The sequence below is a fragment of the Polyodon spathula genome, chromosome 12, assembly GCF_017654505.1.
Source record: "Polyodon spathula isolate WHYD16114869_AA chromosome 12, ASM1765450v1, whole genome shotgun sequence".
Lineage (NCBI taxonomy): Eukaryota > Metazoa > Chordata > Actinopteri > Acipenseriformes > Polyodontidae > Polyodon > Polyodon spathula.
Window position 1 is genome coordinate 13,993,547 of NC_054545.1, and position 26,087 is coordinate 14,019,633.

General features: G+C 37.1%; 1 protein-coding gene across 2 annotated transcripts in view; it reads right to left on the minus strand.

Annotated features, from left to right (window-relative positions):
* Nucleotides 1-24,252, minus strand: part of LOC121323814 (60 kDa lysophospholipase-like) — a 40,887-nt gene extending 16,635 nt beyond the window's left edge. For both annotated transcript variants that reach the window (XM_041265041.1, XM_041265040.1), the window contains exons 1-12: nucleotides 24,148-24,252; nucleotides 23,273-23,558; nucleotides 18,308-18,437; nucleotides 11,431-11,542; nucleotides 10,199-10,324; nucleotides 9,168-9,251; nucleotides 8,863-8,989; nucleotides 7,600-7,712; nucleotides 5,457-5,642; nucleotides 3,868-3,981; nucleotides 2,691-2,810; nucleotides 1,889-1,984 (exon numbers count right to left, since the gene is read on the minus strand). In XM_041265041.1, coding sequence (XP_041120975.1) covers nucleotides 1,889-1,984; nucleotides 2,691-2,810; nucleotides 3,868-3,981; nucleotides 5,457-5,642; nucleotides 7,600-7,712; nucleotides 8,863-8,989; nucleotides 9,168-9,251; nucleotides 10,199-10,324; nucleotides 11,431-11,542; nucleotides 18,308-18,437; nucleotides 23,273-23,558; nucleotides 24,148-24,156 — 1,503 coding nt within the window. In that variant the 5' untranslated portion in view covers nucleotides 24,157-24,252. The remainder of the gene's footprint in view (nucleotides 1-1,888; nucleotides 1,985-2,690; nucleotides 2,811-3,867; nucleotides 3,982-5,456; nucleotides 5,643-7,599; nucleotides 7,713-8,862; nucleotides 8,990-9,167; nucleotides 9,252-10,198; nucleotides 10,325-11,430; nucleotides 11,543-18,307; nucleotides 18,438-23,272; nucleotides 23,559-24,147) is intronic.
* Between the last annotated feature and the right edge of the window lie 1,835 nt (nucleotides 24,253-26,087).

Consider the following 26,087-nt stretch of genomic DNA (forward strand, 5'->3'; position numbering starts at 1 on the left):
TAGTCAGCATAGTAACCTTTTAAAATAGTTATTTTATTGGTGCTTGTTAGCATGGAAATTACAGATGAAAATATGTTGGCTCTTATTTTCAGATATACAAGTTCAATCCTAAAATGTAGAATAAAATACATTTAACATGTTACATTCCAATTTAATATATGAAACCAACAACTACTAATTTGACAGTCGAACAGCTGACTAGTCACCACTTTAAAAACTATATTAATAATGCATGTGATCAAGTCTGGTGTTCTAGTTATGAACATACTGTTCTGTAATACTTCTGTTCATGCTGTATAAAACTGCTTGGAACAACCACTTTGAGGTCGATTGTCACTTTTCCATTTGACTAGTTGAATATTTGAATATTGACATGTATTAACTTTCAACATACTTTTGTATTTTATGGTGGCAGATCAAATTTTTCGAATTGATGATTTTATAAAGCAGACAACAGAAAGCACAGTGTTTTACAGCTTATCAAATAAATAAAAGATACCAAGGATGCAAATTAGTTAATTGATCCTCTGCGTATCACTCCATCCTGATGTGTGATGCTGACCCTATAGCAAGGCTGCACAAACCCGGCACCCCCGGGACCCCAGTGTCTTCTGGTTTAGTTAGCTCAATTACTAACTAATTGAACTAATAATTTGTTTAATTAGATCTTTCTAATTGTTTTCAGCTCTTAAACACTTGGAGATTTCAAATTAACTATAAAATGTTAAGTAACTTGAAATCTGCAACTTTTTAGCTGAGAACAATCAACAATGGTCCAATTAAACAAATTAATTCAATTAAGGGTTCAGTTAAGTAACTGAGGACTAATAAAAACCAGAAGGCACTGGGATCCTGAGGGCCAGGTTTGTGAAACCCTGCTCTATAGATAAAGTTCCAACTAAATTTTAATACCAGCCAAAAATTCAACCAAACTAAATGGAGGCCAAGACACACATTCTCAACGATTCCCCCTAAGAGGCCAGGGCTGAGCTCTAAGAGGAGAGACAAACCGGTTTATCCTGAGCAACCTGCTTCATAGTAATGACAGGGTGCAGCACCAAAGCTAGGAGATGCACTGAATCACAATGTGGGTATTCTTTCTGCTGTCTCTCCTGTCACGAAACAAGAGGGGGTTGACCCTCTAGCCTATATTACTTTCAGTTGCGCCTGAATTGCATTCTTGGTTCATCTCTGAGCAATTTCCTTAGTTTGTGTAGAAACAGTTTTACACATATTAGCTAGTTTCAATTGTTTAGAAAATCAAACAAAAGCTGCAGCCTTTTGTATTAAGTTTCACTACCTCTAACATTTTTGCTGAAGTCTGTTCCCTTCTCTTGGCCACATACTTGCGTACCTGAAACGTGCCTCATAGATAGTCAGACTATTTCATTGGCACCAATTAGTTTATTTAGGGAAACGCATCTTCAGTGCTGTTATATAGTAGGTATGAAACTAAATGTTTAGTTATTTATTTTATCTCATGTTCTGCAATTTCTGTCCAAAGACCCCTTTGGAAGGTTGTTTCAGGTGTTCACTCCAGTTGAAAGGCCTGAAAGCTGGGTTTAAACCCTTTGTGCTGTTGGTGTTGGAGGACAAAAAAATTGGTACTCACATACCAGTGAAATAAGGTACAGTAAGAGTATTCATATAAATTCACAATGAGCTCCAAAAAATGCCACTGGTGTAACTTTCAGCGCTTTTCTTTGTATAAAAATGCCGGTTCAAGTTTTGGTTTGGTTTGATCGTTATTGTTTAGTTTGTAATTTTATGAAAATGTTGGTTTAGATTGGGTAACTCATAATTGTTTAATACCTAGTTTGAAGTTAGACACTGGTATTCACTGGATGAAACTACGCACCCCTGCTGAGAACATGATAAAAGATCTCACCATTTCACGAATGGCTTCCAGGGCGTTGATATCTCCAATTTTAGCAGCTGCGCAAGCCAGGGCAGGAGTTAAAGCATCACGGACTGCCTCCAGCTCCTGGAAGATGGAGAAACATGAATACAACATGTGTAAGCTCATCAAATTCATTCGAATGGTTTTATTCAACAGAAATTTGTGAAAAAAATTTAGATTACATCATGTCCTCTATTTTAAAATATTTAAAGGTTGGACCACCATAATTATTATTTTTTTATAGACCCTGTGCTTTTATCTGTGCTGGCAGTACAGAGGGAGTTTGTTATACATAATGACTGTTAATATTGACAATGATACCAAAGCTAAAGTCTTTCAATGGCTATTAGTATAGCTTTCAAAACAGAATTAGTAACAGTAAAATTTGACAATTTTGTGACACCTCACTTTAATTTAGAGAATTCCTAAAATAAGAAAACCACCCTCCCCAGTGTTTGCACCGCAATACCCCCAATTAAGTGGAATGACATTTTCTTAGAGATGAGGTTTCCAAACTCTTTGACAAATAGCCGCAGAGACAGGTTTGGTAGCACAATCGTCAAAACTTCTTTTTATATGGTCATCTTTCTTTAACTATACAATGACCATATTAAAAAAAATGTTTTTTTTTAAATTTGTCAATTTATATATATAATATATTAATATATATATCTATATAATATATATATATATATATATATATATATATATAATAAATAATAACTGACATACGATAGACAGCATGCATTGGGAAAACTACTTCAGAGACTACAAAAAAGACATTGCTTACCTCTTTACAGCTGACACTGAGAGACCTAGCTATGACCTGAATGAATCTACTGTCTCTTAGTGAGAATGTGCCTCCTTTAAGTGGTGCGAGCATCTCTCCCCTTAAGTTTTCACTTAGCATCTAAACACGAGAGAAACTGATCTTAGAACAGCAAAGGACAGTGAATACTTTAACAGGCAACACTTAGCCAGAGTTAACAAAGTACTTGGACTTTTACTGTTTATTTTAAACAACCAAGTCAGCATTACACTTTGTTTTTTGAACTTTCAGGTAAGAGTCAAGAAGAAAATGATTGTTAGAGCATTTTTTATGCCCCTTTAAAAACGTGACCCATAGATACACGCACTTTAATTCAAAATACAAAACAAACCCCCAGCTTCCTCGGCGCACTAACTAAACACTGCAGGTCCCTGACTATTGAGCTCTTCACTCTATAGGCACAGTCCAAAACAAACTGGCTGCACTCTTTAAATACTCTGAACCTGGTTCTAATTTACAATTACCTCCAGGTGCAGGGGATAATTAACAATTAACAAATAATACAATTAAAACAAACAAATTAAACTAAATTAGATTAAACAAAACGTGCATTTGCACATGTTTTTAGGCAGGGAGGAATCTGACCCTCCCCCTGCCACCTTACTATATATATATATATATATATATATATATATATATATATATATATATATATATATATATATGTTTCAGGTACTCACACTGTTGATGTATGTCATCTCTAAATACATTAAGATCCTTTTATTATAATTTCAAAAGGCACTGTGCAAAAATGATGAGTTCACCAATAACCATAATTAAGAATTTATCTATATACAACAATACACTAATTACAACACTGTTGAATAAGTGAAATCTTTTTGCTATATAATTTCATTGCAATTCCAAATCCTGTTATCCTCTCATAACTTGACACTTTAATGTCACAAAGGCTCCCATTCACAGCACAGCAAAGCCTGTTATTCAGTAGAGTCAGATGAAAACAGCACCTAACTGATCTTAAAGGAAAGACCAAACTTTATTTATTTTCATTGAGTACCGTCTGCCTTACTGTAAATGTACACCATTAAAGATCTGTAAGCATACAATTTATATTGTTCCTTTTACTGTATTGTGCTACTTGAGCTCTGTGGCGGTATGTCATTCATAGTTAATGTACCTCTCTTTTCTGTTCCATACTCAGCTGGCTTTTACCCAGCACATATGAAAGCTTGGAGAGGGCCGCCTCTGGTGTCATGTCACCCCCTGCTATCACACCTGCTTTGCTAAGGGCCTGCAAGGAACAGCAAATTAGATATGAACATCACAGAATCCATCACACACCATTCGGGATGCTTTTCTCTCATTAGAAAAGTACAGAAAGCAGACTAGGTAGATGAGTGAAAAAATGAAATGCTCAAAGCTAGAGCTCCAGATAAGGTTTTTGGTCTGGAAGTAACTTAGCCGAATTTTAACACAGAAAGTAAAATGCATTTTCAGGGGGTAAAATTACCTTGAAGTCATGAGTAATCTCAATAAATACTGTACTGGCTTTAATGGTAATGGGTAGGCATTAAAAAAGAGCCTTCCATTTTAACTGTATTGTTACTTTGAACTGCTGTACAACCACGTGTGTGTTCTATAAGGGTCTTTACCAGCTCAGCACATTTTTTGAGGTATCACATTGACTCTGCAAATTAATTATGTTACTTATATTTTTACATTAAATTCTTAAACTCAGTGAACATGTTAAAACTTCAATAAAAGCCATACGGAAATGCACTAATAAGTTATAAAACAGTTTGTTTCGTAACATTGGCACCTTTTTTTAGCGGTTGCCTCTGACGATGGTTCCAGTTGGATTTGTAGATGAACTGGTGTGTTTACCCTTCAACTTGTGTAGTTTACTGGCAAATTTTTCTTATTCTTACTGTGACTGGCAGCAAAGATTGGATAATGTTTGTTGGGTTGGTTTTTCTTGTGTACAGTTTCCTAGTAACTGAAGACATTGTATTCTGGGAGATGTAGTTGTTAGTGGAAGTTTCAGTGGAGACAGACAAGCTGTGCAGCCAAATTGCTATGCCTTTTTTTACACATTCAATATAAATTTAGTGCATATTTCTGATTTTTTAACACATAAAAATGGCAGGTACGTAGCTTATATGGACCGCTGCTCAAAGCTATGATTTTGTTAGTTACAATGTTCTTTCTCTCATTCAATGCTAGTTGTTGTTGAAATCCAGGCTGTTATCTAAAATACATTTTCATGTTTTCCACCAGGATAGTTTTAGATCTGCGCCACACTTAAACAGTAAACTATGACAAAAATCTATGACTATGAATATCTATGAATATATGTGACTTTTCTCATTTTACTATCTTAGTCTTCAAGATATTTTTGGTACTTAAAGAAACATTGTCAGTTATGGGTCAGAGAATATGATTCAGTTATCTTTTCTCTTATCTCTAAATACATTATAGTCAACCTTTTATGCAGTACTGAAGCAAAAAGTGGACTTTCCTGCAGTTTCAAAGCTCACTGGTGTAATGTAATGTATATGTATATTCCTTTTAGCTGCCAGAAGTTTACTAATAAGGCTGTCAGGGTGGGGCAACATCAATGTTATACAGTTAAAAAAAATATTACAAAAATCATTTTTTCTGTACAACACAATGGGCCCTGTGTGACCATCATCTAGAGTGGTTATCAGTAGTGTTCATTTGGAGCAAATAAAAAACACCACAGCCCTTTCCAGCACATTCTCTTACTTTTCCAGTGGCGTAGGTCTCTGTGACTGAGCCCTGCAGGCACTGGGTGCAGTTGATTATGAGGACCCCTCTGTCAGTGGCCTTTTTAATCTCTTCCAGCAGATCGGGCTGATTGTCAGGTGCATTCCCACTGCCGTACGTCTCCAGAACTATAGCTTCCATGGGGGGCTGCAGGAAAGCACGGATCTAGGGGGAGAAAAAAGGCATCAATGTGGATCATCAGACTATCATTCAACCATTACTCAAGGTAGTCTTGCACATCCCTTCAGCTAGATGGAGAAATGGACTCTTCTTCCCTATCAGTAACCAACCAACTGCTTTCCCTATTGATTGCTTTGCAGTCACTAACATTTGACTCTGAAGACACTACCGAGAACACACATAGAGCAGCAGATTACCACAGACAAAGCAGACAAACTGGGAACTCTCTCAAGTATTCTATAGTACAAAAATATATATTTATTTTTTTAAATGACAACACATGTTCCCTTTATCTTGTTTTTTTTCCAAAACATTTGAGACCTCTACTACAAATGGAGGTGCACAACAAGCAAGAATTCATTTTAGTCCAACAGCAACACCAAGTTAAATCACACCATTCTTATTGCTCGTTTCCAGATTGCATTTGCAATTTTTGTCCAAAATCATGCAATTATTTAGACCACAAGATTGTGAATGGATCAAAAAAGCAGGTAACCAACATAATCATAAATCTCAACTTAAGACAATTAATTTAATCTTCATCTGTGTTATTATTAAGACAGAGACCTAATATAGAACATTAACTTATACATTACAAGATTGAAGTATTTTGATACTTCTTGCTTTTCATTCTTATTTTTTTGTTGCAAAAAGCTATGCAGATTCTGCATGCACATGGGCCAGTGATATGGCCCCTCGTAGGAATGTTACACAGTTGAGTTTTAATACAAATCTGCCACCGACTGGCCTTCCATCTGTTTGAGCTGCCCTCCAAGTGCACTAAGATCATTCATGATTAAAACCAAGACATGTGACCGATTCCGTTTGGTACAATAGCTGGCATCAGGACATTAAATGGCAGTTTTACAGCAATACAAATCAGTAAAACAGAAAAACCTTTTGCAATTTTGTTGCTGCCATTTCCTGGCACTTGTCTATAGTGAGCTGGTTAGCCAGCTGGCAGATCACTCTGAAAGATACATTTAATAAAACCTACAATCATATTGTTCCCCATCTGGGTTTTTAAATTGTAGTATTTATAGTCGTGCCTGCAGTATGTGCTCTCAAACTTGCCAGCTGTAGAATAACAGTGCCTCTCAGGAACTTGGGGAATGACTGCTAAACTACTACCAGACAGACACACCACTCTTCTACATTCATGTTTCAAAGCACTCACTATGCAGCAAAACAATGCAGTGAGATGGTTATTACTGTGTATCACTGTACCAAACAAAAGGAGTCAAGTAGAGAAATGTTTTAGATAATGACTCCATCATTAGTGTCTCAGGTATTTTTAGTTAGAGAATATATCACAGTGCAACATACTAAATATCCCACAAAAATGTTCTGATTTTTTGGTCCTGCCAATGTAGTGTGTTGCACTTTGATGATGTAACCATGTTTCTGCACTGTGCTATGTGCTTCAGGCAAGTTTTTTTTTGTTTGTTTAGTTTTTTTTTTTTTTTGCAATGTGAGAGAACTTCTTACTCAGTACAAAAAGCAGATTTTAAACTTGTCAGAAAAAAAAAAGTTGGCACAATGTGTGATATGAAATGGAAAAATACAGAAAATAGACCTGAACATCACTAAGAACACCTGAGTTAAAGAGAATACCAGTACCAGCATTTAACAGGACTACTGGAACAACCTTTCTGCTGTGTGGAAGGGCAGTGAAATCAGAGAGAACACAGTCAGACAGAAACACAAGATGTTGGACGGAAAGTCATTTTTTTTTTTTTAATTAATGAAAAGAAAAACATGCAGAAAACAAATAAAAGCTTTCAGGATAGAGAAATATTAAAGGCACTTAGTGATCCTACAGGTTAATTACTATCCTTTTATGTCTTGAATACTGTGTTAAACAATACCACAAAACACCTATACAATTCAGCACAATTGCCAGGCCTACGCTATAGGTGTGAAAGCAGTGTTTGGCACTTACAGTCTCAGATGTAATTCCAGGGAAGATGCGCAACAGTCCGACATTCCTGTTCATGTTAGTCTGAACCAAAAACTTTTTGGTTGTGCTGGCTCTCCAAACCGTGTCCCAGTTAACTAGAAGACAAAGAGAGAAACACCAGTTGATTTGGACACAGAAGCTGCAGTAGAACTGAAGAGAGCATTATTCACTGCAATAGGAATCCCCTTTTTAGTTCACAATTTTATAACCAGGCTCTTCTGCATCTTAGCTTTTAACTACAGCTATAGGGGGTCAGAATGTGAGCCTCACATAACACTGCCTGTTACATATGCAAATTATCTAAATGGAAGCAGACCTAAATACCACTGCTATTCCAATAAAAAAAGGGCTCTCCAAGGCTTTCTATGTATTGTTATTAACAAATACATTATCTTGGTATAATCTGACCCCTGTTTTAATGACGACAGTGAGAGATGTGAATTGAACAAACTCAAAAGTATGTGGTACTGCCTTTTGTCTTCATTTCAGCAAAATAAAGAATTGACTGCTGCTATGCTGTACATCTCCAGTACATCCTAGTTTTGCAAAAAGGCCAGACTGGATCGTAAGGAAAAGAGTTTCTGTTGCAGGGAGCTAATTTCCCCAGTTCAATAGCACCCTTTTTGCATCACGATCAGGCAATACAGACTAGAAAGCGCCCTGTAAGCAAGCTAGGCATAAAAAGCAAGCTACTGAATAAGGAATGTATTCCTAAGGTGTGGTGAGTCCAAATGTGAAGCTATGAAACTAAACAAGAAGCACAGCTTTTATTAACAGATATAGATTGCAAGGCAACCAGAGCTTGAAATGTCACTAAATGTTAACACTAAATGTTGTGGTGAAAGATGATTTCACAGCATTTTTATATTCAACAGTACATCTACAGACCTTAATCCATTAATTAGGTGTGTTTCATTAACAAAAAAAGCCCCAAGATTGTTAATACAGTAAAATAAATATTCCAATATTGTAGCCAGGTCCAAATAAATAAATAAATAAATAAATAAATACAAACCTGAAAAAGGATATCACAAATGCTGAATCAAGGTTATAGCGACAGTGCGCAGACCTGCAGCTATACCATTACTCCTTTCCAGCAGGTGTCGCTAATTTTTGATTGAGCCTAAAAAGGCCTAGGATGGCTTGACCCACAGACTGAGTAATGGATCTCACAACCTTCTGGTCATTGGGATAGGAATGGAACACACGGCTATCAATAAAAAGGAATAATCCGATTGCCCTTACTCTTTATATCAACTTCAGCATTTGCCAGTGGAGGGAGGTTAGGAGAGGAGAAAGCGTTGAAACTCCCAGCATCCACCTTGGTGACCCGGTTTCCTCTGTACAGTTTGTGGTGAAAATATAGACAGACCTAACCGATAATGAGACATTTCATGCATTTAAATCAAGCAGGTCAACAAAGGAATATAGAACAAAGAGACATTACTAAGTGGTGTTGTAATAAGAAAATGTCATGAAAACTTGAGGTTTTTTTTGTCTTAAAGGGATGGCTGTGTCACTTCTGGTGCTAGTTTCAGCAGGACACTGACCTCTGGAATCACAAACTGGCCAGCAATAAGCAGAGCACCTAACAGGTTGTCACGACCATCATTCTTCAACTCATAGATCGGCACCTAAAATGAAAACACAAGGTGGACGGAGTGCAGTACTGAAGACACTTTTGCCCCAAAATACTAAAACTGTCTGCCAGCAGTTAAGAGTGTATAGTGCACTGCAGGTTTAACTGTGGAACAATGCATTAAATCACTGCTGCCAACAGATTGCTTACAGAGCACCACACTATGATTTAAAGCTGAAGGTTCGACAATCAGCAGCTTTTGTTAAAAATGAGTAATTATTCTTATTCTTATTTATGTATTTTTTTTATAAATGATGGTATAAAAGTTTAAACCTGGAACAGGGCTAATGAGCACAACAACACGCGTGTAGTCTGATGTGTGTATATATATATATATATATATATATATATATATATATATATATATATATATAATATATATATATATATATATATATATATATATATATATATATATATATATATATATATATATATATATATAATATATATATGATATATATATATATATATATATATATATATATATATACCACACAGACACATATGTTTTATATCACCTTGCTTAACATGCACCACAGGTTCTCACACTTGTAATGTGCTGTCCCTGGCAAACGTGAAACCCGGTTTATATCATGACCCGCTTTACAACACTAATTATGCCTGCACTGCAATCATGATATAAAGCGGGTTTATCTGTACATATAAAATCTGAAAAAAGGTGTACTAACGGTGCAAAATCAAAAAGGTAATGTAGGCACACAAAAATGAGAATAATTGATCAAATAAAATGCTTACACAGTACATACATACACACAGTATATATACACAGACTGACTGACAGACAGACAGGCTCCTAAGAAACTCCCTGGTGATCGCTATGGACAGCTCTGCATTAAACTTTTCTTTAATGTAAAACTCCCTGGACAGCCTCATTTCTCCATTGTGCCAGATTCTAATTGCCACTGTGGGCAAGTATACCTGAGAGCCTGTAAGGATGACTGTCTTGCCCAGGTGTTCACACATGAAGGACAGGGCTGATGCAGTATAAGCCATTGTGTCAGTGCCGTGCAGAACCACAAAACCATCGTATTGTTCGTAGTATTTCTAGGGGGGGAAGCAAGATAGAGAAGACTTGTTAGAAAAAGCTTGATTCTATGTTTTTTTTATAATAAACTCATAATTTCCTGGTCTGCTCTATATACATGTTTTCTATTTTTGTTTGGAAATTAATTTTGCATTCTATGGATTTTTATAGTAGTATCCATCCTGCAAAAGGGCAGGAACCTGCACTCTGTGTTTTAGTTATTGTGCGTATTGGTTTAAGTATTTTGGATCATGCAATCCTCTGCAGCTGCTGTCAACTGCTCTTGTCATATCTTACAGACCTTCACTCTGTGGTCCTACTAGCTGGGCACCTTTTTCTATCAAGTACTATTTAGCAATGCATGTGTTGTATCACTGCCAGAAGGGAAGGACTGATACCCACTACCACTGCCATACAAAAGTTGAAGCCAAAAACAGTGCTAGTGTGCCACCTAGTGGCATAAATTACCAGTGTGTTCTCAAAAATATGCTTCTACTACAGTATGCCGATTCAAAAGAAATCAGACTGAACTTGAGTCATCGTTGCTGAGTTTTTCAAAGATTATGGCTAGCTTTTCATTTAGCAGTATACTGTACTGTATTTTATTCTATGTCAAAGATTAATCTCTTGACCTCCTGATCTCAAGACAGCACAGCACCTTGTTGGAAAACTCTCATCTTGAAAGAATGTTTACTCCAAAAGGAGACACCACATCAAGGACTTGCATTCTTGCTTTCTTTATACATCCCTTAACCCAATTTACATTTTAAAGTTTATTCTGAATTTTAGAAAGCCTGCTATTTAGATTATATTAACAAGCCATAAAAAGAGAAGTGCTTACTAGAAACCTGGTACACTCCTGGTCTACTGATCAAAGCAGTGGCTGATCTAAATGCCTACACTGTTCATTCAAGAAAAGCCAAGATTATGAAAATCAAATGTCTAACCCTGCATAAGAGTGCCTTGAGTGTATTTCTGTCTATGAAATATGTAAAAAGCCAAGGTATATTGTGTATTTAATGATTCAAACAGCATCATTAAGGTCAACTGAATAGACCCCACTATCAAAAGAGTTTGCAGATAATGCAATTCACACAGATCTGAGGTAACAATCACCAGAACTAACATATAAATCCTTAGCGATCGCTGCCCAGTCATCCGTCATCATGTTGCAAGAGTCCAGAAGAGGACAATACTCTATCACTGTGTAGATAATTCTCTTACCCAGGTTTGAAAGCCTACAGCAGATTAAAAAACAAAAGCAAGTGAATATTTGTTGATGGATAAACATGCAAACAAAAATAAATAAATAAAGTCAAGCTTGACACATACAGGCAGAGAAAACCAAGCAATGTTCACCCTTTAACTTTCTGCAATGTTTCTGGAATGCTGGAGGAGACACACACACACGCACGCACGCACGCACACATGCATGCACACACTGACACACACACAAACACACGCACGCACAAGAGAAGCTAAGCCAGATCTTGAGCTCTAATCTGGTTTTGAATTCTTATGAACATTTATAAAGTTTATTGATAGTAGCTTATTGATCCCCGAATCTCATCAAGCAACTTCTTGAAGGATACCAGGGTGTCAGCTTCAACAACATTACTGGGGAGTTGGTTCTAGACTCCCACAATTCTCTGTGTAAAAAAGTGCCTCCTATTTTCTGTTCTGAAAACCCCTTTATCTTTATGCTTGGTGTGTATGGTACAGGATAAAAGTGTGCTACAGAACCTCCAATGATTCCAGCCTGGGTGGTACTGTATAAACTTCAATGCAATTTAGGAGACCTGTTTTTAATATTGCGAGGGGACCAGTTAGTTGAGTTTGAGTATGGTTTTAACATGGATCTGAGCCGACAGTGCCCAGCAGTACAGAACTATTGTCTGAATTTGCAATGAAGTAAGTTATACATTGCAAACAAATAACAAAAACACATTCACAGCTGTATGTTGGACTACTGTCAAGGGCATAATAGTTGCAGCATCAGATGCAGTACTGCATTCATGGCAACAAAGTACTTTGAGGCTCTAATGCATAAAAAGAGCCAAATAAAATAAGATTCCGACAAATTCAGGCTCAATAGAATAAAATAATTGTATAGTGCAACAACCTCTTAAATCTTGAAAAATAAAATCTATGGGACCTATCATGACATGTTTGCTGAACTGTTTCACAGGGGTGATAATTAGAAGACAGTCAGGCCGATTACCTGTATTCTAAATCGATTTTTTTTTGCCTTGCAACCTCAAAAGAATTGTGTCAGTTGTCCTCTGTGTGAATAAGACCAATCCTGTTAGTGTACAATTAGGGTTAATATGCATCATCTCTGTTCCAATCAACTATGTTATAAGCAAAACTCAAAATACTCAAATTGTACTCTTTTTTTTTATTTAACTTTATTGTTACTGTTATGTGCCATAATCAAAAAAAATGTAGTCCTTATCCACATGCAGAGGAAAATTCAAGGAATTTACTCCTGGGTGCCACGAATACTTTCAAGTTACAAAACTATAAACCACTGAGCGATTAAATTCAAGGGCCCTTAGCAAAAAAGTTTCTCATTTCTAGTTTTGTAACATAAACAAGTGTTTTCTACTGTTTTTTAGTGGTTTTGCTTTGTGAATTTCCTCAAAGTGCAGATTTTGTGGGGAATTAAATCTTAATATTGGAGCTTCAGCACATGGGGATTAGGTATTGGCACCAATGTCAATACCCCAGCTCGGGACTAGATCAAATATTTTCCTGTTCTATATACTCTACAAATAGCAATTTCTTAACATTCTTTTTCTTAGTCTCATCTCTGAACTTGCCTTTGTTTCTAAATAAGTCCCATAGTGCAGTAGAAGGATGAATGGGCTTCAACAGTCACAGTGAATGTAAAAGTGTGAGTAAAATGAAAGGCATGAAAAGGTTAAAAGCTACAAGACAAACAAGATTTTTTTCAACCCCTCTGCACTAGCAACGGGAGATGAAACAGACTTAAAAGCCATGGCGGGGAATTATTCAGGTATTTTAGGATTATTCTTTGTCTAAGCTTGTGTGGGTTAAAAATCAACCGACTCGTGCCTGTGGATCTTTTCTCTTGCAGCTTGAGGTGGTGCGTCATGAACCCACATGTACAAATCAGCTCCCTCCTAACCTCGCTTCTGACCCCCCTGTCATTGCATATTCATGCTAGCTCTAAGTGGTGTTAAATTTGATGTGGTGTTTTCTGGTTCTGCTGGGTCAATCACAATGGTTAAGCAGCTGTGAAAAGATTTTTTTTCTTAATCTCTACAGTAAATGCCGCCAGTTCATTAGCATACTCCATCATAAACAAGGAAACAGACCAACCATCTTTTTAGGTTTTCAATAGCGCAGCAGGGAGCTTCCCCCAGCAGAAATAAAGCAAGCAAAGCCAGCCGACACACCGTTAATTAGCCTCTGCTTGCAAGGCGATCCTTCAGCATATGTTGTTCATAATCTCAGGGCAGTGGGAGGAGGGGCCTGCGGGGGCGTGCAAATGGTATTCAAATCACCAATTATTTATTTACCTTCTAGTGCTGCCACTGGTGTATCATTGGAAGAGAGAAAAGAAAAAAAACATGGATATTTGCATACTTGGCTGGGTTGTCTGGGGGTACATTTATGGAGAATTGTTTTCAGAGTGTGGTTAAAGATGCTATAGCTATAGAAATAACTCCACAAAGCTGCATTACAATTCCCTATGTAGATTTTACATGCACTGTTTTAAAAAAAGTAGTAGCAAATAATATGTATTTTCTTTTGTTGGTCAAAAAGGTATTTTTTTCTGCAAGCTCTGATTGGCTAGGATTTATCACCTCATGGAACGCCACTATTTACCCCTATCCTTGACCTCAGTGGCCAATAGCTGAGACTAGAATTACCCTTTCCAACTCAGGTCTCAGTCTGGAGTGTCAGCAACCCATTTCACATAGATTTCTGATACGTTTGACTATCAACCATAGAACAGTTGCGCAATAACTACCAACAGGGCTTCTGCTAAAAAGCACACACCCCCTTTGGTATGTTTCCTAAATAAGAGCTTGGAGAGTAGTTGGGATCAAAATCAAGATTTATTGATCACAGAGAGATAATTATTTGCTATGTTGAGAAACGGTTTACACATTACCCATATGGTAAATGTTTTGTTTAAAAGAATGAAATTCAGTTCAGAAATTAAACAAATGTTAACGCCAAATCGGAATGATAGCTTGAAGCATGTTTTCCATTGTATTATCCTCCACACACAGCACTAAGTGGAGTTCTCTTTCCACACTGTAGGTCACATGTAGGAATGGAGGAAGATAATTAGAATTACCCATCTTCAATGACATACTGTATATAACTGCAATAATACACTTTGCACAAAGGAGTTACAACCAGTTTCAAAATCAGTCTGTAGTAATCAGAACACTGATTTTCATAGCGTCTACACTATATATAAATACCCCATCAATTAATAAATTGTTATTCTTCACGAACATCAATGAATTACATTAAATCCAGCAGCACTAGACATCATGATCACGCTTATATATTTAGCAGATATTTACTCTCCATATTATTACCAGTGCTCACTGAAGCAACATACTGAAAACGTGTTATAATACACAAATAAACTTGTCTCACGGGCCATACACCCTGCTACCTAAACAGGACTGTACTTGTAAGATTGTTTGCATATTTTCAATTACACACCAGCAGTCTTTCTCAAGCAGTGTGACATATGGTCACCTCCAAACAACACCCGTCCTCGCCCCCCCACTATCCCCTTTTATCAGAGTTGTATTGAAAGTGGGTGCAGTGCACGTGTTAGAACATGATGCCAAACAAATTCCCTCCCACAGGATGCTCCCTTTCAATTAGTGAAGGGCTCTTTTGCCTCCTTATCTTTGCTCCCTGTGTCGGTTCTTCTTTTCACGGTTTTGCAGAAGCCCTCAGCGGTTAGGGCATGCTGAGAGCTCCAGGCCTAACCACATGGATAAAGCGGGGGCAGCCCACACTGCTGGTCTGAATCCATCTGGCTGGTAAATATTTAGACTGCTCACCCCTTACACCTTCTAGTCAAGGAAACACATGAAAAAGAAAAATATTTAGTTTTGTATCATGTATTCCCACCAACCACAATTAATAATAGCACTGGGACAAATATCCGAATATTTAAATTAATATTTTATGACATGTATTCGGATACAAAAATCAGATGTTCGTATCAACTAGAAACAACAAAAATATCTTGCTCTTATTTACCACTTCACCGCGCGACAGTTTAAAAAATGATAAATGAAAAAGAATGCCGCTTGATATGGGAGTGAAAACGGGTTGTGCTGCTTTAGAGCGAGTCAGGCTCGAGACAAAAAAGGCAAGCACGTCATTCTGAAATGCCTCACTTAAACAGTGCCCAACTTGCTGGAAATGTTGTGTCGTGATTTTTATATAGATCGCATATGTTATATATTTTTCGTTGTGACTTTCTGTTACGAGGAGTGAAATAAACAAGAACCAGAACGGTGATTTTTTTTTTCCCCTTTCATTTTACAATGCCATTTCCACATTTGTTTGATTTGTGTTAAAGTTAAATTTCAGTTTTCGTTTACTTGTTCAGTTACAAAAATGCACAAGTAAACCTCATGTTACTACTTTATGAAAATGTCTATGGCAACTGTTTATGTGAAGAAACGGCAATGGCAGGGAATGAAAACAATTAAAAAAATAAAATGTGGTGTTAACTTTATGTACTATTTATTTCGGGAACAAACAAAACAGGGTTTAACTAGAACTGTTGTTTGGTATCCTTTGTTTTGTAGTTAATTCACTAGGGAAAATTAAGTCTTACACAACATATTCTTTACTCCTGGGATATTTTTCTATTTTAACGTGTTATATATTGTAAGGTCTAGCTGTAAAATAAAGGCACACACACACAGGGGCTACAGCCACACCCACTGCTGCTATGCTGTCTGCCTGGGTTCTGTGCAATATAATGGCTTTTATTACTTTTTCAAATCAAATGAATATCCAAACGAATATTTAAATTATGAGTGAATATCAAACATGAAAATCCTGTGTTTGTTCCAGCACTAATTAAGAATGTTAAAAGGGGGTTCTGGCTAAAACAGTAATTCCATAAATCTTACCTGTCATGCACTTAAATGATATACTGTAAGTCTCACATGTTTTAAAAGAAGCACGTGTAATGGCAAACACATATTTGCATTTAATAATGATATGTGGTTTTAGTTTAGAAAGAGCACTGTTGGCATACCTTGAAGGCAGTCTGAGAGTGAAAATGTCTCCACCAGTTCAATGCAACATTTTCAATGGAAGTACACCAAAAGTAAGCATTGCATTAGCTGTGTAACACTTAGCGTTGACGCTGGAAAACGTGTATTTAACTTTGTCAAAGTGACAAGCAAAGAATAACAGCCCTGGGAACATAGTATTAATTGTAAGAGGCATGAAAAATGTTATTAAAATCAAAGTTACTACACCTTTAAAAGTAAGGACTTGTAAATTCCGATTTGTTAACACTTATGTTCACAGTTCACTTTCTACCTCTGGCAAGCTCACTGTTACTAACAAAAGCAGCTTCCAACTAGAATGCAGTTTAAATGCATGATCGCACAGGAGCTATGCCAAACAGAACAGAGCTTAAATCAGCAAAACTAGAGTTGAAGGTTTGTTTTGTGGGAGTTATTAATACTTGGGGGTAAAGAAACATTTAACAATGTACACTCTTTTGAAAGTTCTATAGATTGATCACTGTCAGCTAATCCAGATAACAGACTTTGCTGCAGATTTTCACCCTCAACCGGCCTGAAGGAATTAGAGGTAGTATTCATTGAGGAATGGTGGTATCCACCCAGAACAAATTAAACACAGCTCTGCTCTGGCTGTCCACTCAATAGGGGTATAACAATACATTAATGTCACAATACTAGTCACAATATGCAGGTCTCAAATCAATATGTATCATGACACCTGTGATGATCCTGATAGGGTACTTGCATAATCCTTAGGTAACAGTATCTGCCAAATAAACCATGAATAATAATAATCACAATTTAATGATGACCATTTTGTTAAAAGACAAACATTAACCCAGAGTAGCCTGCCTAGTAAAAACACAGCTTTGTGATGTGCAAGGTGACTCATACAGCCAGAGGAGTGCAGGTTTGTGTCCTGACAGCACGCAGTCTTCACTGGGGATTCTGGAGGGAGCATTGTATTGGCTTTGGCACTCCTGCAAGTTAGGCACACAGAGAGCTCTATATTTAGAGTTTCAAAGCAGAGAAGTATATCAGCGCACCTGTGTTTTATTCTTACTTCTGATCTCCAATAACCAACATTCAAACACAAACTAAGTTCACGGTTCATGCCGCTTGGAACAGGCCAGGCTATCAGACCTATATAGCACCAAGTCACACTGTCAGCCACGCAATGGATAAACTAAAGGTATTACAGGACCCTGTTACCGATGAGGGATCATCATGTTGTTGTTTCCTGGTAAAATAAATTAATACAAGTAAATAAAATCAATTTAAAAAAATGTATTAAACAAAGCTTGTCTGGGAAAATGACACTGCTGCTCCCCCTTGTGGATGACTGAGGATGAGTATGTCAAAACAGATCACATGACTTGCATCTGAAGGTTTGTGATTGGTCATGCAATTGTTACTGGTTAGGCAGTGTTGCCATTCACAATTGCCCTAAAAAGGGTTTACTATATTTATTTATTTTTTAAGTGTATAAACAAAGGTCTAAATTTTGAAACCAGTTCAATGTCTGTACCAAGTTATAAAACCTGGAAGAAAAACATTACGCTGTTAATTTTTGTAATTCTTGTAGCATTATTGTTATTTCTTATGGCTCTTAAGAACTTTCCAGTCATCTCAAAAGGTTGATCATCTCTCTGCTCCAACCTGCACTACTTTCAAAAGGAAGATCAAAAAATGGAAACACAGCCAATTACCGGCATCTTTACTTACGGCAGGACCAGAGTGTTCTCTGTGGCATCACAACAGTCATAAAGTCTGGTTTGCTGGGCGTACAGTTCATCATGCAGGGTCGGCAGCTTCCGTAGAGCCTTTACAAATGTGTTTGCCTGAGGGGTGAGCACTGTGGAGAAAGGATAAACAGAACAGCAGGGTTTAAAACAGCACTACCAAGAGGAACACAACATGGATTGAGAGACTGAATCACTCAAATATGTCACTAGCTAGCTAGAGAGGCCTGCTGTGCTGCATTGAATGTTGCCGTAAATAACAGTCCACAATTGCTCCTTTAGTCAGGTTCTCCAACCTTATGTTTTTTTTTTTTTTTTTTTTTTTTTTTTTTTTTTTATACACATTGCAACACTCTCAACGTATTGTGTAACAGAGGTGGTTGAATTATTTAATCGGTCACTGGCATCTTTATACAGTATATAGTTTGTATTTATACTTTAGTAAGTAATTTTACCTCACCAACACACCACCACATTGATGCGGTAAACTTACTTGCTAATCACCCTGTATATTCCATATTCTCTAACCAGTGTAACCCTTGTCATGATTGGTATTGTGCTGCTCTCTAGTGGTTTCAAATGCAAAGTGTTCTAAAGAAACAGATAGAGCTTACAAAGGCACTAGGCATAATAAGCATAGGTTGTCATCAGCTTGTTTTTACAAGTAATAAAATTCAGCTGATAAAACTCTTGGTGTAAAAGGAAACTTTCTACAAGGCTTTCTTAGATCTGTAGAATACTGTATTTGTTTTAAAAGAAACAAAAAAAAAATCACTCAATAAAATATGTTGCTTTCAGCTTACAAAGTTAATCGCTTCCCCATTTTAAATAAATAAATAAAGAAAGATGCGTGATGTTCTGAGCTGTGTTGGCAGATGAGTCAACTGAGTTTATAGGGCCCAAGATTTTTCTGGAATCCAGTTATGGAATCAAAAAAAAATTAATTAATTCTCCAACAAAGATTCAACAAGTGAGTTAATGTTTTAAGTTAAGTAGCTGTGGTGTTATCCAGGATAACTCTGAAAAGATTGAAAGGGGGTATAGACAACTTTAAAACGCCATACTTCCATTTGCTACATAGATCATCTCATGTGTGCGATTTTAAATAACACACATAAAATAAAATAATTTGTATTATATCTAGTAACATGCTTCGTTAAAGAATGTTCTTAGTTTGCATTACTTGCATGTAGTCTGTTACCGTTCACCTCTTAGTTAATTTAATATCAAAGGGGTCAAGGATTGGATTCTATAAAAACTGCTCATGTTAGACCTACATAGCAAACAGAAGGGAAATTATTTTCTGTGCGGATACAGACCTATATCAAGGATATATTTTAAAACCACTGTGAACTATAAACCCACGCCAAACAAGAATGTGACAGATACAGGTACAAACACAATTTACTAAACCAGCAGATGAACCTACAGACAGCATTGTTTCATTGTCTGCAGTTGGTTCATGCAGGATACTGTGGGTGAAAGTGTTAAAACAGGGACTACAAAATATCAGATTGTTAACAGCCAATCTGTGCCAATAATTTGAATTAGCTGGAAAACAAAAGTACAGTTTGTACCATATTACAGTAAAAAAAGGCACAACAAACTCAGTAACCCATCAAATTACCTTATAAAAGAAAGGAGAGAAAGACTTCAGCAAAACATGTGTTATTTATTTCAGACCTCTTTGAAGTTTCTGTTCTCTTTTTCCACCAAACATATTTCAAGCAGTGTTTGTTTGAATATTAGATTATTTGCAGCTCTAATCTATATTACATATTCTAAGTTAAAGTTTATAAAACTGTAAGGTCAAGGCACAATAATCCTATTAAACATTATCCCACTTGCTAACTGAAAGGAAACCACTACATGGTAGACAGTACAGCTTTAAACACAAATGCCATGCTACAGGACCCGCAATTAAAAATGTTCAGGTGTCTAATTTTAGAATCCGCCATCAGATCTGCTCACACAGCACCCACTCCTTACTACTCCCTAACACACTGTATGTATTGTGGATGACACCGCACAAAAACAAACAAGCCATGTTTAAAATGCTAGGGTTGGCCGGTTTCAGTTTCCACAGAACTTGTTTACCTGCCAGACCAGACCATTCTCCCTGTTCTGAACTAGATCCAGTTGTGTCTGGTTTAATTTGGTTCTTATTATTAGACTGACCCCTGCCTTTCTTTTACTACTTCTTCTGTAAAGCTGAAAGGTTTTTAGTGCGCTCAGGATGGATATGTAATATTTAACAGCTTGGTAAAGTATGTTTTAAACTGTTATCGTACTCAAGCCCCACATGTATACCAATCTTTGTCAGCTGTACAGTTATGTTTCAAAACTGTTTGACAGAATTGTTTCAAAAGGCGCTAGTTAAGGAGCTTGATGCATGTCCTTTTTCAAGTATTTTATCATTTTTATTTGAATAACAACATCACAAAATAATCTATCAATCCCCCACAAATCTGGGACACGGATGTTAGCAAGCTGAATCACCCATCCATTATCATTAACCACTTAATCCTGAACAGGGTTGCAGTGAGCCAGAGACTAACCCAGCAGACACAGGACTACACCCTGGATGCGATGCCAGTCCATTGCAGGGCACCATACACACTCACACAGAGAGAAATTTAAAATGACCAATCAACCTGAACAGCATGTCTTTGGACTGTCGGAGGAAACCGGAGTAGCCAGAGCTTAATAATTTTTATCACATCCTATGTAGGCCCACATGCAATGTTGCTCGTTTGTCATTTTCCTGTACAAGTGTTTCTTTAGGTGTTTTATCTAATAACCATGTCCACTTTGAATGCTATAATGTGCATGCCTGTGGAGTGTTCTTTGAATAGTGATGCATCTGAAAAATAGGGCTGTGTCACACATATTTTCTGTTCTCATGCAGACTTCTCCACACCAGGTCAATAGGTAAAATACTTCAGAACCTGTATGTGTGTTTAGTTGGTGGAAATAACAAATGTACCTACCCTTGGTCAAGGACAAAAATAAATAAATACAAAATAATCTTCTTTCAGATAGCAGTAAGTATTTTGTATTGAGAAGCATAACCAGGCCAGTTCTAGTCAGTTTAGGCCCCTCTATAAACTGTGTCAGTGAATTACAGGTACAACTGTTTACTCATCAGACACTCTGATGTGGCCTACAGATTGCCTCAAAGGACATCAGCAGAAGTGCAATGAACTGGTTCAGCTGTGACAGGTCTAGCAAGAGGGTACCTAAAGACAGTACCTTTAAATGTACCATTATTCATTCACATCAGTGAAATGTATTATACACACACGGCATACGTCCAACAAGTATTGAACATGTTGCTGGCTCATTTGTCGTCTGTTTTACCCAACTCAGACCACTTAACACATCTTTACATTTTAATGAGTAATCAGCCTCACGAGTGCTGTACTGTATGTGTACCCCACACTTCTGAAAAGGTAACTGGAATCATGTTCAAAGTGCAACTGTATTAGTCTTGAAGGAACCGATTTTGTGGTAAAATTTTGAACAAAATGTCGAACCCTGTTTTGCAGTGGTAGTAAAAAAAATAAAATAGGCATATGCAGCTTTTATATATTAAAGAATACATCAGAACCGTCAGTCACAGTTACCTGCTTTAATAGTGAATTAGATGAAAAACAAAAATCGAATTTGTACCATATTACACTCTAATTTCTGATAACTATTCTTTTCAACTTCAGGTACTGAATATCTTCAGTAGAAGAAAAATATAAGAAAACGCCTAAACTAACACATAGGAGGACTATGCTATACCAGAATGCAGCATGCCACTTTCTCTTCTGTACCCCCACCTCAACACATACATTCTGTATTTTCCCCATAGACTAGGAGGCGGTGTGGTCCAGTGGTTAAGGAAAAGGGCTTCTAACCAAGAGATCCCCAGTGAAATCCCAGCTCTCTCACTGACTCACTGTGTGACCCTCAGCAAGTCACTTAACCTCCTTGTGCTTTGTCTTTCAGGTGAGACGTTGTTGTAAGTGACTCTGTAGCTGATGCATAGTTCACACAACATAGTCTCTGTAAGTTGCCTTGGATAAAAGTGTCCGTTAAATAAACTAATAATAATAATAATAATAATAATAATAATAATAATAATAATAACAAATAGGTCTATATTGAAGTTGGGGGATCAGCTGGTCCCTGTGTATTTTCATTGCAATTGGCACCATGATAGTAAATAGCTTAGGACCATAATAGCTACTACTGAACTTAGTATAGAACTTTTCAAGGTCATTGCAATTAACCAATTCTTAGAAGGATATGGGAATTATTAAAAGTTAATCACACATACGTGTTCAGCATTTTGAAATGTCTCAGTTGCCATGTTTTTCATATGCAGCATTTATAAACAAGTTCAGCTGAACAATACAGCATGTTTACTGTTGTTTTGAGCATCCTTTTGAGAAATATTGGCTGTAATATTATTGCCCCCCACCCCCCCCACCCCCATTTTGAAGATTAACACAAACCTCAAACACATTTTAAATAACCTTATAATGTTAAGCCAAGGGTAGAATTCGAATGCATTCTACAGCATTGACATACTGTATACCTCTATTCTGATATCACGTTAATCTTACATTTAATTACCGGGGGTTCCCTAAAATGTTATACAAATGTATTCTTTCATTGCACCACTGCTATAGTACACTGGGGACTTGGAGCAACCTTGGCATACGATAGAAGGGTAATGTATTCACCCTAGAGAAAACATACTGTAAAGGAAACACGTCATGTCTAAAGCAATCACGTAATTTCGTGGAGTTTTTGGAATGTATAAAAATTGGTGATGCCACTGCTAAACCACATTTTATGTGAATGAGTGATACCTGGTGCAAAAAAAACAAACAAACAAAAAACACGGCCATGTTAACCAACGACATATAGAGGATTAGTAAATACATTCACTTACCATTGTCATGGTACATCATACCGATAGTTCCTCCAGTGTTGATAACCAAGACGCGCGCTTCTGCAGCCGGGCTCAACACCGAGTCCAGCGAGTCGAGGCTCTGCCCGCTCGACAGTCTCCTCCTACGGCGAGCACTCTGTGTCGCACCGAACCGGTGAGCTGCAGCTGGCATTGAACAGAAATCATCATCGAGCAGGTCCAAGCGATTGTGTGACAGAGCCTTGCCGAGCGAGGAGACTTTAGCACCTGCAGCTGAACTCGCACCATTCCTATCATCCGCCATGGCCTGAGGAAGTATGAACACGAAAAGCACAGGTGGAATTGAAAGAGAAAGGGCACATTTCAGCACTCAGAGGAGTAACGCAGTAGGTAGAGTATAATTCATCCGGTATGTTTTCTATCAACATATTATTATGTTTAAATATACTGCAGTTGCATTCATTTTTTTTTTTTTTTTATCATAAACACCAAACCTTTAAAAAAAATCTACACTACACTTTTCAGTAAATACGTTAATACAATAAAACGATGAGTGTGTGTGTGTGTGTGTGTGTTTGTGTGTGTGTGTGTGTGTGTTATAATGATATATAATTCCTGGAGTAAATCCACACTATAACTGTAAATTACTGTAACTTCTTGGTTATGGACATTCCCTGAAAACTGCTCAATTTTCATTTAATATTTAATCTCAATATACAAAAATATAACGATGTATCATATAACCGATACTTGTACTATGTGCCATAAAATAGCAATGTAATACTTATGTTACACTGTATTACAGGCCATCTCAATCTGCTGTTACGTGGTTACCTATGCTGTGATGCATGCACACCACATTTTTACTAAGGGAAAAAAAATCCGACAGGACTCACCATAAACATAGATATCTACCCAGCAGATGGAACAGGACAAACACTAGTTTTCACAAATCCTGCCTTGTGGTGCAGCCACGTCTGTTATTCGATGTGCTTCACAGCATATACGGTACAAAGAAGGACGTGTAGTCAGGTAGGAGTGTCGAAATCAGCCAATGATTGGTACCGCAAACCGCAGTTGGGATTGCGCACATATCCTCGACCTGAGCTAAAAATACTTTCGCCCAATGTAGAGTTCCGATGTGATATTGGAGGTGTTTGTCAATAAATACCGGAGTGATTTGAATGCAGGACTGGCAGCGATGACAATAAACAAACAAATAAATAGATACATCATAATACAGCCAATGTTATGAACTATCCACGCAGCACGAATTACAACAGCTCTTCCCACACACACACACCAACTTACTGTAAAGTAGCGAATGTACATATAATGCTTACTTTCTACTGACTATTTAATACTGAATATAAAAAGGATACGCTCTTTTAAACATTCCGACAAAGGGACACTAATGTCGTGTTTCCAAACACCAGAAGCAATTAGATATTTTTAAATGATTGTTATTATTGTTATCAATTTAGAATCTGAAACTGGAGGGGGGTGGGGTGCACTGGATCCAAACTGGACGGGCCAGGCCTCTAAGGCCCGCCCGTAACGTACATTCTGTTTGAACGGGTGGAATTGTAGGCTGAAGTAACCAGTTCATTGATTTCTGGGCAAGTTGTAAACAGCAAAGATATAAGGACTCCAGTGTTTGGGATTACACCTGGAGGAATACACATTTAAAAAAAAAACAGCACAGGTTTACAGCAATTAGATTATTTCAATGTGGAAACAGAAATGGACAGATCGTAGATAGCACAGATACTGGCAGAGACAGTACATTAAAAACAAAATCCTTTTGCTTTATAATCTGCTTGGTTCATTTCCGAGCAGGAGCAGTAGCACTCAGAACCTGCTTTCATGGTTTGTTCCAGTACTGCTCGGAAGAATATGTAAGATACAAATTCTTAACATTATTACATGCAGGGTTGGATGCTGGAGATTAAACACTCAAGAGATTTTAAAAAGAAAACTATTTGTAGTGTGTTTTTGTGAGGCTGAAACTCTTGCTGGTGCCAGGCATTAAATCTTCTAGATTTGTTAATCTTAACCCATCTCAGGTATCCCTTATCCCTAAAGGTTGCTATGGGATACAGTTCCAATAACACCATTTTCCAGCAGCCTTTGGAGCTCCCTTTTCAATTGGAAGTTTTTAGTACATTATCTTGGTGGCTCTTCATTGCTCCAAAGTTAAAATTTGGTTGCAAAGATTTGGGTTTTGGTTTTCTTTTTGGGTAAAGATGTGTTTGTTATGATTGAATATTTACCATTTACTTATTTATTTATTTCATAGTTACAGTTGTGCATCTGTAACTGTAAAAGCAAGATGGCTACCGTCCCATACTTTAAATTATGTGAGGCAGCGCAGTGATTTAGAATATGTGACAATGCTCCAACTGTCAGTATCCATCCATATACGGACATCTGGACCCTTGCTCGACCAATCACATTGCTTGTTCCACATTCCATTGCCAGCCCTGGATTATAAATATATTGCAGCACATGTATATTGCAAGTTTCTTTATAGACTACTACTACTACTGTTACTGACATTTGCTTTATAATATTAAGCTTTTACATTGTAAATATTACAAAAAATGTTAGTTCTTTATTTAACATAAGCCAAACTACTGTAGGCTACTGTGATCAAACAAGCAAGGCTGAAGTGAACGAAACTGGATTTCAGCACCATGGTCAGCGCAATCATTTCCGCTTTCGTTACATCACCCATACCACGAAATCCTGCCCATAAAACACTACATCAATGTTTATTGACTCCTTGATAAGAGGAAGCTAACAGTATCCAGGTGATTACAAGCGATTCATTACT